Genomic DNA, 19,611 nt, shown 5'->3' on the forward strand with positions numbered 1-19,611 from the left:
AGCATCAGCATGGAGAGCTCTGCAGCTGTGATTTACAAACCCAATTACATCGAGCTATGACTGGAAATAAAAGGCCTTGAAAAATCCAATCCAATGATTATGGAGAGGAAAACTACTGCTACATTTCAGGATGAGCTATGCCACGAGGCTGCAGCTCTATTCGCTTCAGGACAGACTCTATGATAGTTAAAGCTCCAGCAGTAAATCTCTCATCTCCGGCCCATGGGTTTGTATGCTACTCCATTATCCAGCAAATCATCAGTCCAACTCATCCAAGCTTCACTAACTAAAACCAGAGTAAAAGAATCATGATTTGGTGATTATAAGTGTCCAGAGTGGAGCAGCACTCACCTATCCTCAGGGCTGTGAATGTAGATGGCTATATCTGTCATACTAAGGCCTCCTTGGTGGCAGTATTATTACATACTATTCTACAGAGCCACAGGGCCCTCCATGCTCAAACACTAGCAGCTATTTCAGCTCCCTCTCTCTCCTTGGTGTAGAAGGTTGCTGACTGAAAGGGTTGGGCATTCATATACACACGAAAACACCCACAACAACGGCTAATGCAAATCAAGCAGCATGTAAATATGCCATGTTCAAATAAGGACATGTGCCCTCGGCAAATAAGAAAACATCAAACAGTAATGCAGTACACCTGAGGAAACAACTTCCACACTGTAGCCAATGGCGAGGGGGCGGGGGCACATGCTCATACTAAGAGAAAGTGAGGTGAAAGAGGTTAGGAGAGTGATGGGAAGATTGATAAGAGAGTATGGCAGAGTGGCAGTGAAGCACACAGATGAGGACATGAGGATAGAGTTGCAGGCGTATCTGAGAACACTGGCGTTATTCTGAAATAACTGGGCAGAGTGGATGTACTTTACATCGTGAAGCATAAACATTGCAAATGGGTTAAAGCTGATTTCCTGCTGCAGCGTTGTTGTAATATCAGTAGCAGACAGGAAATCAAGTTGAACCCAGGGTGTTTCCCAGAAATGAAAAACTGGCAGAATAGCCAAGGCACCATTAACACAGCTGGAGCCGCTGCTAGGGTGGCCGCTGGCTTCTTGAACGTGACAGATGTGACCAGATGGTTACAGCAGTGGACTGTGACAATAACAGACTTGTCTTCATTACAACTTGACAGAGATGGAGGAGGGGTGATATTATTGGCCATTATTAGCTAGTAAGCATTGATATATCTGTATTAAAATACATGTCAGCCAGCAAGTGATGAGAATCTGGAGGTAAGAAATACTACAGTCTGTGGACCAAGGAGTCGTTAATATATACTGAAGTCAAAAATATAAGTAATGTTTAACCCTGATTGTGATTCTGTGATTATGCATCTAATTAAAACTAGCACAAGTGTGGAAGACACTAGTGCTAGCGGTGGGTATAGATATTGGTTTTTGTTTATGTTAAATATATTGTATTAACTTCATTTCATGTTTTATTTTCTGTATTTATTTTTCTGTTTTTTTCTCTTGTTCATTAACTAACTTGTGGAGCACTTCGGTCAAACTCAGTCAAACTAGCCCAACAAAGAGTCCAGTCCACTGGATAGCCGTGAATACTTCAGAGATGAAGGGCTTAATATTTGTACTTTTCAGTGTAAGAATGAATCACCTAATGAGAGTGAATCATTGTCAGTCTTAAAGCCTTGTTACTCATAAATACAGCGAAGCGGTGGTTTGCCTAAGGAGCTGTCCAGATGTGTTTGTTTTTAATGAGAGCAGACAAATTGCACCTTCTTTTTGAACAGGACACTTTCATCTTGGTAAATAGTTGTTAACATTTTCAGAATATGTTTGTACCTCTTTATATTAAAAGAAAGAGGAAAACGTTTATATTTTTCCATAGGTTAATATAAAATGGCCTTTACCGGTCCCTGCCGTTTGAGATCAAATTGGACTGTATGGACTAAAATGAGTTTGACAACGCTAATCTACACCATGAACCTGTCTTTTATCACCAAGAAGCTCTCTACACCATTCCTGAACAAACTTATTTTCAGTTAGATATTTTTTTTAGTAAGTTTTTATTAAAAATGTTACATTTTAGTTTGAGTCTTACTTTAACTCATTTTGATGACCTTATTAAAAGGATAATAATCAGGAGAAAGAGTTGACATGTTTACACCAGTTATTAAAATATAAATACCTAATTCTAATTAGCCTTTAGTCATTAGTGCAAAATATCGCTTCATATATATTACTATTTACAGCCTAGTTTTATTTTTATTTTATTTAACTGAAGAAGTTTTTCCACTCCTAGCTTAGTTTTCAGTTTAATTAACTACAATAACCACGACACACTTCAGATGTGTCTTACTAAAGAAACCTTTTACCGTTTTCAGACACTGTTGTCAAACATTTTCATATCCAACAGACTTTCTGAGTAGGAGTGTAAGCATTCGGCTCACCCAGCAGAGTTGAAATAGATCTATTCTGCATATAATCAAGATCAAGTGAAAGATGCTGACTCTTTTTTTTCCACTGCTTCCTCCCTCCTCCTTCTGGGTCAAAGAGCAACATTTCATACAGTCAACAAAGCTATTTTGCAGTGAGAACAACTTGCATTCTGTTTTTACTGCTGCAGCCCACTGTCTTCTGTCTTCTGATGTTTTAGAGTTTTGAATAATTCTCTACAGGAAGTTATTAAACCCACAAAATAAAAAAAAATAAAAAACAATCGTCTGTTCTAAAACTCTAGCCAATGCAGTTCAGCCTCCAGAAAGAGAGGAGCTAAACTCCTCTCTTTCTGTGTGGCTGCTTGTTATTACCAATGCTATACAAAACAGCGGTGCCACCACCACCCATTTGCCACAGTATTTCATACAAACTCCAACGGGGGTGAAAAGAGAGCAGCATTTTTCAGAGCAGTTGCCTGCAGGGACGGAGAGAATGCAACAGCAGTTCAGCAAGCATACATTAAAAGCCGGGAGGTCCACAAAGGGCACGACTGCATAAATTTGCCATAGCATGCCACTAAAAAGCAGGGCAAGCTTAACAAAACATGAACTGATGAATGTGATGTATTAATACCTTCTCCTGTGAAAGGCCGGCTTCCTCTCACCAGAGCTACGAGTGGAACTGGAGGTGATGGAGACGGAGACAGAGACAGAGTTGTGGATGAAGGTGGAAATGAAGTGGGATTTGAACGGAAGCCATGACAGCAAGAAAATAATTAATCAACGAACTGTTCTTATTGCCGATGGGACCATTGGATTTTTATGGCTACTACTGTATAGGTAATGATCTAAGAGAAGACAAGAGTGATCAGACTGCTGTACTCAGAGTAAATGATGAAAGATGATAAGCATGAAATAATTGTGGTGATATCTTTGCTCATAGTTTCAAAATGATGTTTAGTATTCCCACCTCACAGTGAGATTGCTGGTACAAACTCAAGTTTCCACAGGCAAAAGCTTGCATCTCATCATTCAGCAGCTTGTAGAAGCACCTTTAGCAGCTCTAAGTTGAAGTAATCATTTCATGTATGAGTCATCACACATCAGTCTCTCACATTTTTTAGTGGAGGAAGTCTGGCCAACTTTTCTCTATAAGATTGTTTCAGTTCATTGAGGTTTGTGGACATTAGTGATTGCAAATGAAGGTGCCCAAAGAAAAAAAAGTAAAAACAGGAAAGCACTGAATCATCACCCCTGCACCACAGTGATTGACAGCAGGTATGAGGTGTTTGTGCTGATATGCTGCGTTTGGCTTTCCCCAAATATAGAGCTGTGAATTATTATCAAACATTTCCACTTTGACCTCATCTGTCTAAAGGACAATGTTTCAGACGTCTTGTGGTTTATTCAGATGCAATTTTACAAAGCCAAGTTGTGCTTCATATTCTTTTTAAGCTTTGTCCTGGCAAAGAAGTCTTTTTTTGTCTGTACTTCCATGAAATTTAACATTTAAAAGGCCAACTGAGGCCTGCAGAGTCTGATGTCATTCTTCTGTTTGTGGCATTGCAGGATCTGACTTTGGTGTGAATTTACTGGAAGGTCGGAAGATTCTTAAAACTTGAGCTTTTATAGAGGTTTTCACACTTGCCGATGACTAGTGAAGCCAGTGTATTGGAATATCAGCACATACCTGCTACATTCCCTCTTAATTTGTATGAAAGCAATAAAGGTGTACTTTATTTTTCACATGACTGCACATAATCCTGTGAAAATGTTCTTTTTCGTGGAACTGTACATCTTCTAATCAACTGATAATAACACAGCATGAATTGAAACACTCAATAGACAGAAATGTGTCAAACAAAATGTTTGGGATTCAAAGTTAGAGTTCCAGTTGAGTATTGTGAGCAGAAACCCTATTTGTATCATAACCACATGAAGGACAGAGTCTCTGCTGGTCAGTGGACAACCTCTGAAGTCAACTTTAAAGGATGTTACTGGATTCCGACAAGAATTATCCTTGTGCATTCATCCCCTGTGATACCATTTAGCAAGATAACCTATCCTCTAATTAGTGAACTTTAGAGTTGCTGGTACCGGAGGAGTTAAGAGTAGTGTGGGCGCACTGGTACCCTATTACCAGGCTTTATTTCCAGTCTGTGCTAAACTATGATAACAGCCTCCCGGTTTTTAATGGTAACACTATTTTGAAGGCCACTTCACATTTCAAAGAGTATTCTGCAGTCGGTTACTTGTCCACCTCAGAAATTAGACAGATTTTCATTCTTTCAAATCTATCAGAAGAAGGACTCTGTATCATCGGCAGAGACTCTGAGGAATGCATCTGTGGTGCCCCATGTTTTCGTTTGTTTGCTTCACACTTTAAGTCAATTTTTTCAGGCACACTTTGTGGTGCATGATGTCTCCACAGACAGCTGTTTAAACCAAACAAATTTACTGAACTTGACGAACATAACGCACCATAATACCACACTGTATCTAAAAGTATCGATGATTCCTTCCTGCTGCGACCACATGAAAGCTGCCTTTATCCAGTAAACTTCTGTTTAGACCAGCTGCTCCTTTCAGCTCCTCTGTGCTGACAGACATCTGTTTGGCATCTCTGTCTGAGGATGGAGTTTGTGTGGACTGAACAGATCAAATGCTTCAGTAGGGCTTATGCAACACTCATGTCCCTTTTATTGTGGATTCCTAATAATCTTTGGCAACCAAATAAGCATAATTACCAAATGCTAGACTGTTACTTTAAAATGTCACCAAACACTATACGAGACATTCCGAAATCTTGTTTTTCTCATAATTTAAAATCTCATTACATTTATTTTGTCTTTTTTAAAAAAATATGTGTCCTAGACCCCACTCACACACAGGCAAACCCCCTGGTAACCTTTGTTTATAGGGAAAAATGTGTATTCCCTGACAGGCTGGCGAGTGTTTGCTGGAGCGGTTACTGTTGCAAGTTGCAACGACGTATATGGTGCTGCACTAAAGAAAAACCTCCTTGCAATTGTTTTGTTTGCTAGCAGATTGCCACGGTTTCCTGTAGTTTGCATAGAAGAATCAATTTGCACCTTGTGAAATGGTAAGCCACGACTTTTACTTTCAAGGCAAACATTCTCCATTTTGGGTTTGTGTTTGTCATGGGGTGGAAATGGACAAGTTAACTAGATTTTTATCTCGCATGAGTTGCTGTGTTTTATTATTGCTAATATTTTAATATTGTATAGTGTTTTATTCTTGTTTTATTGCATGCTTTTATTTTATTTATTGTTTAATTGTCCTGGAGAGACTATACCCCTCCCTGATTACAAACTTGGCAGACCTGGGAGGTCACAGAGGCCCAATAAGAGGGCCTAGCCGGTCAGGAGAAGCAGGGCAGCAGAGATGGCGGAGTAGATGCTGGCAGGCAGCGGCGGCGGCCGCAAGCAGAGGGCGGCGTTGGTGTGCAGTACGTGGCGAGGGCATATGACGGCCAGTGCGTAGAGAAGCAGTGAGAGCTGTGCTGCTGCTGGAATAGCTTGACGCCAGAGGACACTGTGGTGGGGGATTAGTTTGGAGTGGGACAGCGCCCTACCTCCGACGGTGAGACCATAGTGCTGGCGTGCCACAGAAAAGCGGCGGGCAGAGTTAGGAGCTCTGCCCATCCGGGCACTCCGGATCAGAGAGACTGACAGGACGGCCGGGGACGCCGCCGGGTTTTCCTTGCCCGCTCCGATTTTGCTGGATTTTAACGCCGTGGCTGACCCCACTGGACTTTTAGTGTGTTTATGTTTTATTTTGATTTTTACTGTGTGTTCTCCCTGGCCAGGGTTGTTTTAATTGCTTTTACATTTTTAACTGTTTTTGTATAAAAACTTATGTTTTAGTGATACAGTTTTTATATCGTTCTGTTCCCTTGGCTGCTCCACTGCTCCGTCCGTTTTTTGGAGGGTTTCCCTCCTTTAATAACACCTGTTAATCCACTATTACATGTTGACTAGAGGAGGTCGCAGTACCCTCTTTATGATTTTACTTAGCGAGTCAGTAGGCTTCTATGTGACTGGTCCTTATTTAGGTTGATCTATAATGATATGATATGATATGATATGATATGATATGATATGATATGAGTTACTTAGCAAAGCTGGAGAAATGAGCCTAGCTTTTGACTTTATTATGATCAGGAAATCTGGGTAGCAAAACAAGACAGCATATTAACCATGCATGCTTTCTTCATGGCCATCCGGTATAGGCCAGACTTCCAAACACTGTCCTCCAGTGTTTGGAAGCTAGAGCCTATCACAATGTGTGACATGTTTGTGGGATAGAAATGCTCTAAAGTTCCACTTAAAGCGGGAAAACTGCCACCAATACATTGCAAAGTTGTATCACAGTTGAGCAGATGGTGATGCAGGCAAGAGGCATTTTTACATTAAGTTGCTGCCTAACTTTTGAAATAAATAATTTTATCTAAAAAGTAAATAATGATATCAAAAGTTGCTGTAAAACAATGCCTGCATATATACATCTAAGCTCTGTGGCTCATGAGGCAGCACAGGTTACTTAATAACTGAAAGGCCGGTGGTTCAATCCCCAGCTACTCTAATCTGCATCTTGAAATATCCTTGGGCATAATGAACCGGAGTTGCCCCAGTGCATCCATCGGAGCGTGAGCATGTGCACAAACGTAAGACGTAAGGTATAAGAAAAAAGTACTTGTGTGAATAAGGATTGTAGTAAAAAACGTTTCGAGTACTCAGAGTAGAAGAGTGCTATACAAGTTCCTGGCCATTTGCCATATACTAAAAACAATGGCCAATATATGATTAATGGATTTCTTTTAGACTCCCTGTGAATGAGTAATGGTCTCCAGTATCGTCAGGCTTTAACACACAGATGCACATATGAAATATACACTACTGTCAAAAGGAAAAACTTAATAAGACAGGGGATATTAAAAAGAAACTTGCATGTAAATTCCTCTACAGACCATCGCTAAGAGCCAATCATTTGAGCAGTGATGACAAAACAGCGTTAAGAGTCCCGTTCTAAAAGTCACTGTTAGCCTTTCTATTGAACCGATGTTTGTGAAATAATCTTGTTGTCAACTCGTGACAACTGTACAGTGTGGCTCTGAATGTGAAAGCGTGAGAACATGTGTTCATGTTGAAGTGCGTATCTGTGCATTTGTTTATAAGCATCTGTGTGTACAATTTTGGAAGCTCCCTGCCAACGCAAGACAAATGGCAACACAGCTGCTCACAGCATGAAGAGGAAACACTCAACATGGCACAGAAGGACTGACATCAACAAGCTCTAATAATGCTGAAAGAGGCACACATCAAGTCTGCTGACATCTACTGACTAACACCAGATTAACACCAGCAGCCAGTATCTAGGACGGAGGAGAAACATTTCTATTTCTACATCCACTTCATCAACAATGCAATTAGACATTATTCATCCTGAAGAACCCAGTATTCATCACGCTCACCTCCTCTGGTTCATCTCTCCGTCTCCTCCGTTGTTCTTTCCAGGACCCCAGCTGTGGCGGCGAAGAGGTGACAGGGAACGGTTGCTGTTACGAAAGAGACAGGAACGCCGCGGCACCTCAGTTACTCTATCTTTGGCCTCTTCTTCAGCCTCTCCTGCCCCTCCTCCTTCTCCACCTTCACTGTCCAGTCCTTCAGTGGTAGGTGCCACGGTCTGGATGCCCTCTTCTGGACTCCAGCTGCAGCCCAGGCCCTGGCTGCCCTCCGGGCTGGAGCTGGTCGGGCCGACGCTGGCGGTGTCGTCTGTGGAAGAGCAGGAGACCGAAACCTCGCTGGCACTGTCTCCTCCAGTCACAGGTTCATCATTCTGAAAGACATCCCAAAAAGAGAAAAGGTATAACTTTACACTACTTTAAAGCATTACTGTACCATCAAAAAGTTATGGTTTATCATGAGCCAGTATGCTAAATCAGCACTATATGAAGTCAATGCCACACTAATAAAATGTTGATTTATTATTTTAGGGAGCGCGGACACATGTAAATGCAACTGTTTCCACGTAAAGTATTAATTTCCAGGTTTAATCAAGTAATGCGCTTGTGAACCGTGAACAGTAACTGAAAGTGTGAAGAGTCTGGCTCTGCTCTGAGAACCACAGGAAGTGGAGTGTGAGAACATGTGTGTGCTTACTAAGCTATTGTGAGGCAAGGTTGTGGATGACAACTTGAGGAATTAGTGATAATCAACGGCAAAAAAAATCCCACAAAAAAGCCTGCAGACGCTATGTCTCAACAGCTGCTCAGCTGATATCTATCCATTTATGGTCCCTAAGTGCATAAGGCTAAATCATTTATTGTAAGTGAACAAAGCTCTCCTGCCCTCTCACTGGCTGGTTCTATTTTTGCTTGGGTCACATGGTACACATTACACAGAGTGGATAGCACCACCTTACATTAACCCTGGCCTTGGTGACGGTATCCTACAATCCTACAAGGGAACAATAGGACTATATGAAGGACCCAAAAGGTTAATTCTGTTCATCTGGAAGTAGCGTAGTGTTTTCTATATGGAGGACCACACAACCCCAATAACAGGAGACTATTTAAGATCCATAATGTGATTTTGCCATTTTATTACACCTGCAGTTTAAGGGCAGAATGTAACAGAACAGGAAAAAAAGGGCACTCCAACACAGCATAATAAATATGAATAAAACATAACACAGCAAAACAGATGTCCTTGAAATCATTGTTAATTACTCGGGCTATCACTTTGTATATCCATCAGCATTTCTTCACTGAGGCATGAGATGAATTAAGAGTAAGCTGAAGAGCCATTTAACCCACAGGAATGGAATATAATGAGGACCAAATGGCATGGCTTAGGGATAATGAGCCAGCGCCACTTTATAGCAACACTGGCATTATAACAAACACCAATAAATGATAGCAACCTTGTTAAAACAAACCTTTCCCAGGAAAACACTTCTTAGTGATATATAGTCTTTTTAAAGTCCATTTGTCATTGTCACAGGACCATTTTAGTGATCCAAATCCACAGACAGTTGGCAGTTAGCAGTTGGCAAATATAAAGTGTACGTACACCGCATATGTGTAAACTAATATGTATTCTTGCAAGTTAATTAGCCATATGCTTGTGTATAGTTTGCTGATTTCTTGACAAGTCTTCACCTGACAGCTCTATAATATAAGAAGCACGCGGAAAACAAATAGTTTTAGTAAAACCACTCTTTGGGAATGGTGGGAAAAAACGACTGCCCACACACACACACACACAGGTTTGGGATAGTCCATTTAGAGTTAATTTGTAGGTGTGAGCTTTAACTGGGTCTATTGTGCTGCCAGCTGCAGTGTGAGGGCCGAGCATAGAGCTGCTTCTGTCGGAGAGCTGCGAATGAAAGATCTGCTTTATGCTGCAAACACAACTTCCTCTGGGAGTCGGACAACGCATGAGCATACATCAAGGGCAGAGATTGCATGTGAACGTCAGCTTCAGCGCTATAAGAGAAGGACCCAGCTGAGTTTTAAACTTTGTTTTATTTCAGGATTTTAAATGTTATCTGATGGCACAACATACATGTTAAACTCAGATAAGTCACGACTGTTGAAACCGTCTATGTCCTCTTTATTCTACATTTACAGTATTACATTTCACAAAAGAAGCGTTTCCCTTCAGAGAGCAGCAAAGACGTTAATCCTCTCTTTCAGAATTTAGCTTCTGTAGTCTTTGTGCGGATTCATTTTGCCCATCACGGCCTATCTACAGTGTCCCAACCCTCAGCACCACACTGTATACTCCCAGGCAGCTGATATTCTCTTCTCTGGCTTTGTTTGCACCAAACATGACATACGGTTCACATTACAATGAGCATGTTTCAAGTGCTCAACACAGCAGAAACTGAGAGATACAAGTGTTTCAACTTTAACCAAAGGGTGCCTGGCTTCAAACAGACTTTCAACAGCAGCAGAGTGACAGCAGGGACCACAGCTTGCACTTTCCCAGCAGCGGAGGAGAGCTGCCGGCTTAAAAAGATGCTTAGTAGATGTTTGGCATCTCTGCCTCAGGGTACTAATAAATAAAAAAACAGACACAGACTGAGAAAATAGATACTTCATATATAGTATATAATCCCTATAGGAATAGTTGCAGAGGCAAAATATATTCTTGGTGTTCAGCGCAACTGAACCGGATGTTTGGACCACAGCCAGCCAAGGATTTAGTAAACAGGGAATTGGCTGCTACATTTTTCCTCAGTTATACATTTAATGATTGATGTGTTTGCAGTTTGGATGTGTAAGAAGTTCATTCTACAGCATATATAGTGGCAATGTTTTTGAAGAATTGTTTTTGAGCACTTTAACATTGATTTGAAGTTGATGGGGGTCAGACCTTTCTGAAGATGCTGTCATATCCGGGTTCTGTGTTCAGGAAGCTCTCTATGTCACTGCCAGAGTCTCTGTGAGCTGAAGAGGGGCAGCTGGTGGCACTGCTGGTCCTACTGGGCAAACTGGAAAATGTTGAAGACTCTGAGGATCCTGAAAGACACGACATTTAACACATCGCAGGGTTAAAATCAAACAGAGGAGAAACGAAGCATTCTTGTGAAATCAGATTTAAAATACATTCACTGATAAGTTTCTCAACAGAGGCTGTTAAACTGACCCCCCCCCCCCCACACACACACACACACACACACACCTTGTTTCCAAAACAATAAGTCTTCATTCTTTGTTCTAAAACACAAGCAGGTCTGTAAGACATCAGTGAAAAGACTTGTGGGAATCTGAGAAGGTGTGAAAAGCCTGGTGGATCAATGGCTGACTGTCCTCACCAAAGCAGTCTGTGCTCAACTGCAAACAACCAGTGTTTGTGGGTTTCATAAAGGTACCAGGGCGGAACTGAAGTTAAAATCTGACTCGGAGAAAGACAACGTAAACGGTTATTGAAGTACTGCAAAACTGCTTTCATGAAAGAGCTGCATTAGTCACCCTAAGGCCAAATGGACACTGATGCTTACAAAGTCTGCACCTTATTGTAAGCTTTAAAGCAAGAAGTAATTTTTTACTTCTGTTGCTTGATCGATAGAAATTACAGACATCAAGCAGACAGTTACTCGAGTTCATATCAGCCACAATGATATGAACTATAATAAGTCAGAATCACGTGTATCACACTGACTACTTAAATAATGACTATTTAAAGTAGTCACTCTCAGGCCTCGGCTGATGCCACGTTAGTTTTTCTCAGTAAGTCTCTGTGCTCTTTACCCGTAGCAGCTCACCACAAGCCATTTTTACTTTACACCCACTATTCTATCTCACTGAATTACAAACAGCCAAATCTAAAGTCAGCACAGAATACAACAACTGTTATGCAACAAGGTTCTGGGGCTACAGCTTTTTGGACATGTAAGGACATGCACAGATAATATTCCAGGCCAAACTAAAAGAGGAAGCCTGTACTCAGGCACAGACATCTACCAATGGGCTGACTTTAGCCAGCAGCCAAGAAAAACTGCATGAGATCATTTGCTCAGTGTTGTTATGATTTTTTTTTTTTTAAACATCTATTTCTGCTCAAAAACCGGAAGTCATTCTTAATCCCCCGGGAAGACTTGCATCCCCTACACTCATGTGAGCAAGAGGAAGCTAGTATACGTATGTGCTCATGCTTCAAGAGCCTGGATTCTGTGTCGCTGAGTGGGTACAAGTAGATGCCTCATACATGAGATATAATTCAAGTGGAGAAATACAAATCTATAAATAAATGTAAACTGAACTAAACATGCCACAGAAAAGGGCATATTTAAAATAAAGCATGCCCTGTATTCAGCACAACCCAAAAGCAGAAGCAGATTATCTTGTTTTTCATAATTATTCACAGCCAAAATCAAGACTAAAAATAAAAGTAGATTAATTAACCAACACCAGCAAAGGATGGCTCGAGGAATCCTGAAGCTGGCAGAAACATAACCCTATAAAATTCAGCACCCGTCAGGGGTGGGGAGTCTCTTTACATCATAGTGTTGTTAGACTTGAGGGAGTGGGGGTATACAATTTTTCTGTAGAATAACCATGAGCGCCTTTAACAAACATCGCAGAGAGAGCAGGTCGACACAGTCAGCTCTTAATGAAAGGAGGGTAGTCAGATCACAGCACCGACAAACATTATGGTTTCATAATGTTTCAATCAGCCCAATTACAACGCCAATGGGACATCACCACTTTGGGTCGAGTGATACCACTGAATAGTGTGTCACAATGGACAAAGGTAGGTGCTATCCTGACATAAAGATTGTGAGACTTCCTTAATTGTAAATTCTTACACAATGGTTCCGTCACTTCTATCTAAAATAGTCTGAGCCTGACACAAACAATCCAAAAACATGAAAATATCAGATAAATAAGCTGCTTCAAGTACTTATTGAGCAGCAAAAGTCCATATGTTTTTTCAGACACTGACAAGTTGTTTTCGCTAATTAGCACATTCCTGCGCTGAGAGGCTGAACTAAAGATGGAACTCAACTGCGTAATACAGCACAGATTTGAGTATCACTACTATAGAAAATAATCATTCCTCATTAGAGCACTTGAAAGAGTTCATGAAGTCTCAATCGAAACTTTGTAATCAAAGGAGTCAGCAGTTTAAATCATATTTGGGAAATTAAAGTTTCCATATTTGCATCAACACTGCTTTATGAGTCCTGCAGCAGACACCACAACATGACAGGCGCAGGATTATTTCTGGTTTCTGCTTTGAGAAGAAACAAGGTCACAAGTTTAGTTATTACCAACGTGTTCCTACATGACAACTGACAACTGGGCAAACCACATCCTGCTCGCTCATACTACAACATGTAGACAACATGCAGAAAACATTAAAGGGGAAGGCTGCCATATCATGACATCAATAGATCTTTTCAGTTAAGATACCAAATCCACACTGACCTTTGACCTCAACTGCTGCAACAGAGCTTAGTCTTGACCACAGTGCATTGGTGGCTCGATGCAAAAACATTTTGCCCCTTTTTACGTCATATTTCCGCTATTAGCAGACAATCCAAAAATGAACGTGCGTGAGAATGTTGGAGTTGCAAGTGCTGGTGACACAAGTGGACTCAGGGAGTTTTCCTCAGACTCCACCCCCCTCACAGCTGTCTGTCACAACTAGCAGGGGACTGTGAGTTTTGACAGCTGTCCTCCTCCCTCTGTGTCAAACAGACCCCAACACCACTACCACAGCACACATAGAAAAGGCTCAGAGAACAGGTGTAAAAGTTGCTCATGAGTCGACGGGTGGTTGAGGCTGCTGGCCAAGTGTGAAGAAGGTCAGATATATACTTTATATATATTATATCATATCCACTTTTTTGCACCTTTCATGCAATCTCTATAAATTGATCTGCATATACAAATGCAGGGGACAAGATTTTTGGTTTCTATTTAAAGTCCACTTGTAGTAAAGGAGGATTTTGTTTCCTGAAGGTAAACAGTCTGCCTAGCGAGCAACAGAGGGAACACATCTGATACAGATTCAGCATTTTATTAGCTTTTTAAAAAATGAATCTAAATTCATAAACCAGCAGACACAAACAGAAAACTTGGCCTTGACTGCAGAGATACACGTCACTTTTTAACCACAGGAGCTTTCCCCTGAGAGTAGAAACTCTTGAAGGAATTTCAACTGCATTTCCACTGCAGACACCTGAGTCTAAATTAAACTCGGGGGGTAAAATAATTTCCCCAAAGTCCCTACTTGGTAGGCAGTACTTTGTCAAAGCATGGAAACTTTGGGGATGGGGCTTGAAGCGATGAATACTTCTGATTGGTCAAGGACTCTTCTGTATTGCCACCTACTGGTCTACAGTAGGTGGCGACATTTTTTTGTATAGCTGCACGCAGAAAAGAACGGTCAAACTGTTCTAGCTTTCCTTGTTTCTTGCAGAAACAATCCTTACATTTAAAGAAATGCAGCTTTATACTGCAGTGTATACTACTTTTTGATTACTGCAATTCAAATCATTTGAGTTTAACTGCAGGTAAAAACACCCCGAAGTGATTAGATTAGATGAAACTTTATTAATCCCTCGGGTGGGTTCCTCCGGGAAATTCAGAGGGTTAAAAATAAGTGTAACGTGCAGCTAAAAAAATATAAAAGTAGATACAATCTAATCTAATTTCAAGTCTGAAATAATCGGCATAGTAACCAAAAAAAATTAATAAAAAATAATCTGTTGGGTTAGAAACATTCTTCTCTGCAAGTTTTCCCTGTTAGGAAAAACACTTATCTCAGCTAAGTGTAGATTTTATCAGAACTTTCATATAAAATCGTATTTATATTTTCTTCGACCTATACTTCCTTGTCCTGTGTTTTTTCATATTAAATGTGTACAAGGTTCTCTGTCTAACTGGGCTGATTTATTACACATAGGAGGTGTTGAAGATTCCAGTTAACCTTTCTTAAAAGTTGATCAAAGTGCATCAGACTACCTGCGAAATACACCATCATCTTGCTGTTTCTTTTTCTTTGAGTGACCTTTGTCTGTAGACTGGTTCAGTTCATAATCAGGTATCACTTCACCATCTGCATTTCAACACGTTTACAAAATTAAACATGCGTTTTTTTAAATTCAGCAAGGGCAAAGGACAAAGTCCTCATACTTCTGAGTAGAGGATGTTACCACATAGCCTCCTATTTTTCACAGAGATAAAAATCTGTCTGCACACAGTTTACAGAGTATATTAAACAAAACGGCAATTCAAACCTTCCAAACGGCACATGCAGAAACATCCAGCATGATTCCTGTAAATATGGGAAATGAGTTCCGATAAACAGAACAAGGCTTTACCTAAAAGTATTGCACGACCTACAATGCTCTAAAGCAGAACAATGACTTAACATATGTTAGCAAACCACAGCAGACATGCACCACAACATGTACCAGAAGCATGATGGGATAATTCACCCTAGAGCACAACAATGCACATGTTCTGCAGCCACGAGAAGCAGCCTCAGCTGTTCTTTTTTGTTTTTCTTTTAATGTCTGATCAAGTCAAATGAAATGTCTGCAGTCACTGAGGTTTTGCATAAATGTGTAATTATTAAAATTATGGTAAATGGCCTGTATTTGTATAGCGCTTTACTTAGATCCTAAGGACCCCAAAGCGCTTTACACTACATTCAGTCATCCACCCATTCACACACTGAACACTGACTGCTATTTATGTAGCTTGTTTGCCTTTAAGTGTCCTTTATTCTGTCTTTTCTACAGAGATGTACAGAATATGGCTAAATGCTGCCTGATCATCCACAGCAAAACAGTATCACAAGGGTCTTTTCAACCAACAGAAAATTTGCATTACTTCACACAAACACAATGTCTAGCACCAAGATTACTCCTTAGCAAGTTTAGTTTTGTTTTTTTCCCCAGGTCTTTAAAAGTAAAGATGACAACGGTGTCTCCAGACAACACAGAGATTAGATCTGACAAGGTCTGGTTCTCACTAAGAACCAATGTTTCAGTTTCCAAACAAATATACAGTACAGGTCAAAGGTTGGAACACACCGCAGAGCGTGGGCGTTTCTCGTTATCTGAGACACATTAAAAAGTAAGTAAGTAAATAAATAAATAAAATAACATGCACAAAAGCACAGAGTGAACATGAAGCCTTTGCAACAAACTCCTTATAAAGGTAATAATTACTTAAAAAATTTTCTGAACAAATTAAATTTGCAACAGAACAACAATGAGATTTATATGATATTTATAAATGAGAAATTTTACAGTGCCACTTCTAATCATTTTAATTCACTGTAAATGTGTATTCATAGCTTAGTCTTCCTCTAACTGAGCTGTCGAGCATATTTAGTTTAAAAAAAAAAAAAAAAAAAGCTAGGACCAAAGTACCAAATTACCAAATTTCCTGGTTCAACAAAAGCTCACCTGGGTCACTGAAGAAGTCAGGTGATGTTATTTTATTACTATGATTACTTATCATATGGAATGCAATGAAAATAATGAACTAGTACAAGTGTATCCAAACTTTGGATTGACTCTTATTTTTGCAGTCCAGTTGCGTAAGACTGTGCATATTGACTTTGAAGAAGGTTTGAGTATCGACTTTCACCTGGAAGGTTTTTGCAGTCAGTAAAATCACATTGACCTTTGACACCAAAAACCAAAAGATCATGGAGAACTTTTCTTCTATAGCCAAACAAATACTGTGAGTTACTTTGATTTTGACCTCTATCTGAAAGGAGCATCCAGTCACCATTAATGTTCCTACACAATAAGAATAATAATCCACAGCGAGTTGTTCTGTTGGCTCTACAAGGCCGTGTTGATGCCAGCATCTCCCATCTCACAATGATAGTGCTATGTATTACACCTACCAATATGATCATGTGAGAATAGCACGCTACCATGCTAAACTCATCGCCCAGTTTTGAAGATTTCACTACGTTTAAACCAAAGTACTGAATGCAGTGAGACAATGAGGCACTGAGTCAGAGGGCTGCATATATAAACCACCTTTCATGAAAAACAGCAGTCTGACACAGTCCACTACAACACCAACGTTGACCTGAATGATATTCAAACAACATATTACCTATGACTGGATATCACAGGCATCATGAGAGTAGGCTGTAATTAATAAAGTGGTCATTATATGTATATTACAAAAGCATTCAATGAAATTGGTAAGTAAATTTAAGTAAATCGTTTCAAGCAGCAACTTAAAAAACTACTTTTGCAGTGGTTGAAACATGGATTACATCCCTCTGTTGCCAAGTTAACTAAATAAATAACTATCAGAGAGAAAGAAAGGGAGGGCAGAAAGCATCTGGCTTAATGAGGAAGAAAAGGAAGTGATGTCAACTGATCCAAGCTGCAACAGAGGAAATCCCACCGTCACCCACCCTTCCATTTTTACTTCCACTTGACACCCATGGTTCTTCTCCCTTCTGTTTCCATGTTTGACTTTTTTTTGTTTCCTCAGTATGTCTCATCCATTTCAGCCTCTTTTCCTCTCTGCCCCTGTCACACACACTGATGTTTCATCTGTTTTCTAGTGCAGATAAAAGGCAGTTTGTTCTCCGCCTGATCCAGCTCATCGATCTGTTGGTCTTTTTTTATTGAGACCAGTCTCCCTACAGACAGACTCATCTTATGAAGGTCAAAGAATCCCTTTTTCTTATCTTGCTTTGGCTGTTGCCCAAACTCAGACATATCTGTGTCAACATCTAAAATGTTTCACATTAATATTTCTCCTACAGTCATTGCCCATACTGAGTGAACTATATCCCCATGGCAACAATCAACCACTTGCTGCACTGACAAGTGAGCTGATATTTTTCCCAGCTACACTTCCCGAGTGGCTCGAGGAAACTGCTACTGTGGTCCAGGCATAAATGACGTGATAAAAAGTGGGCATAAATAAATTTTAAAAACTATGCAATGTCAAGACATTTTTAACCACAAGTGAAAATACTAAATGATCTTACTGCTGATGCTGTAGGGTCATATAACTTTGTACATTTGAAATAAAAGTGCAACACGGAGGGACAATAAGGTTGTTAAACCTTCTGGAGAAACTAAACTTTGTAAGCATTTCTAACATATCTGAGGTGGGACTCCATACAAGCAATTCTGTAAAAATGTACTTAATAAAGTTGACGACTGAAATTAAAGCTTTGGCTCTCATTATCTGTTAACTGCCAAAATAACTGCCCTGACGTGTTACCAAGTTGGTGGCGGAACTTCCTTCTAGAAGGAAATTGTCTAAGCCTTTAAAGCTAGTGTTCCTACGCTAACATTAAATGATTTATGGGGTCAATTCCAGAAATTTCATACACGATCAACTGGGATATCACCAAATATTGTTGTGGACTTTACTGAAATATAAAGCACAGCATCACCTTATTTGTAAGCACAATTATATTTAACATTCAAATATAATACACAGTGAGTCTAGCCTATATTGGTCAACAGTCCCACAGACAACACGAACTATATAACGACACTTCCTTCTCATTTGGGTTTTCAGTGTTTCTTTCCTAACAGCAGTCGTCTAAATCGGTATGAGCCCTTGTTGATACAGAGATGAAATCTTATTAGAGTGTGCATGTTCTGGCCCTTTTTACAGCAATCAGGGTCACTGGTCCCCATCTGTTCCGTATCTAACTTTTCATCATCTGTGTGTGCACATGCTGGCAAAACACACCAAGTCAAAAGCCCATGTTTCTACTTAAAGTCTCATTTGCATGTTACTTAAAAACCTTTTAAAGTAGCCTCATAACATCTCCAAGTGTCAGCAGACTTAGACACTTAAAAGTGTGGTTTCAAGAATATTAGAGCGCAAAGGCAGCCTGGGCACGTGTCCTGGGTGACAGGTTAACCACTCAACCATTTGGCTTGTAAGTGGAAACTTTTTGTTAATGTCAGACTAGAAACAATAGAGCGAGATCGGGCTCTAACAACACCGATATCAGGCAAAGTTGGTGTTTTAGGTCATCTGAGTAGATCAAACTAGGAGAAAGAAAAAGCTACTTTCACAAGTTCACAAACAAACTGCTGCTCTCAAGTCTCAAACAATGTAACGATCTTACTTGATGTCAGTGCTACTTTAACCAGGCCAAAGAGAAACATAGTATCACTTCAAACAGGATACAGGCTTAATCAGTACTAACACTAATCCACACACAACCCAAGAGCAAAACATTTCTTGCTAACAGCAAAGTACCCATGTCAGGCAGATTGCTGCAAAAGGAACCAAAGAAGAAGTCATAACAGAAATAACCATTAAGAAATTAAAAATACCCATTCTGTCAATTTTGACATGAAAATTTAGAGCAGCAGGAGCTGCCAGTAACTCTTACCTGAGTGCTGAGTATTGCAAGGCTGATGGAACGACGTCTCTCTGTCTCGGTGGATCTACAGAGAAACAGGAAGACACTGAATCACTCTCAGCAACATGTGATCATCACCCACAAAGAAATAATGATGCAGACCAGCATGTCTGTTAGGAAGTGTTCCTCCGAACACAGGATGGGAGGCACCGATAAGACACCCTTTATAACAGCGGTCTTAAGAGTATTCACAGGATTTAGTGACTACACTCTGGCTCTATCTCCATCCCCCCCGAGGAACTGTCTGAAAAGATCCAACTTTTTTAGCCTTCA

The 19,611-nt window shown here is 40.2% G+C and overlaps 1 protein-coding gene across 5 annotated transcripts in view; it reads right to left on the minus strand.

Annotated features, from left to right (window-relative positions):
• Positions 1-19,611, minus strand: part of akap13a (A-kinase anchoring protein 13a) — a 124,877-nt gene that overhangs the window by 43,420 nt on the left and 61,846 nt on the right. For 4 of the 5 annotated variants that reach the window (XM_085441526.1, XM_085441838.1, XM_085441678.1 and 1 more), the window contains exons 10-13: positions 19,309-19,363; positions 10,819-10,964; positions 7,911-8,275; positions 3,051-3,098 (exon numbers count right to left, since the gene is read on the minus strand). In XM_085441526.1, the coding sequence (XP_085297652.1) occupies positions 3,051-3,098; positions 7,911-8,275; positions 10,819-10,964; positions 19,309-19,363 (614 nt within the window). The remainder of the gene's footprint in view (positions 1-3,050; positions 3,099-7,910; positions 8,276-10,818; positions 10,965-19,308; positions 19,364-19,611) is intronic. The other variant, XM_085441758.1, reaches the window with a different exon arrangement.

Source organism: Copadichromis virginalis, linkage group LG1 (genome assembly GCF_057382275.1).
Source record: "Copadichromis virginalis isolate Kocher_CV1m ecotype Utaka linkage group LG1, C_Virginalis_male_GT1.1, whole genome shotgun sequence".
Lineage (NCBI taxonomy): Eukaryota > Metazoa > Chordata > Actinopteri > Cichliformes > Cichlidae > Copadichromis > Copadichromis virginalis.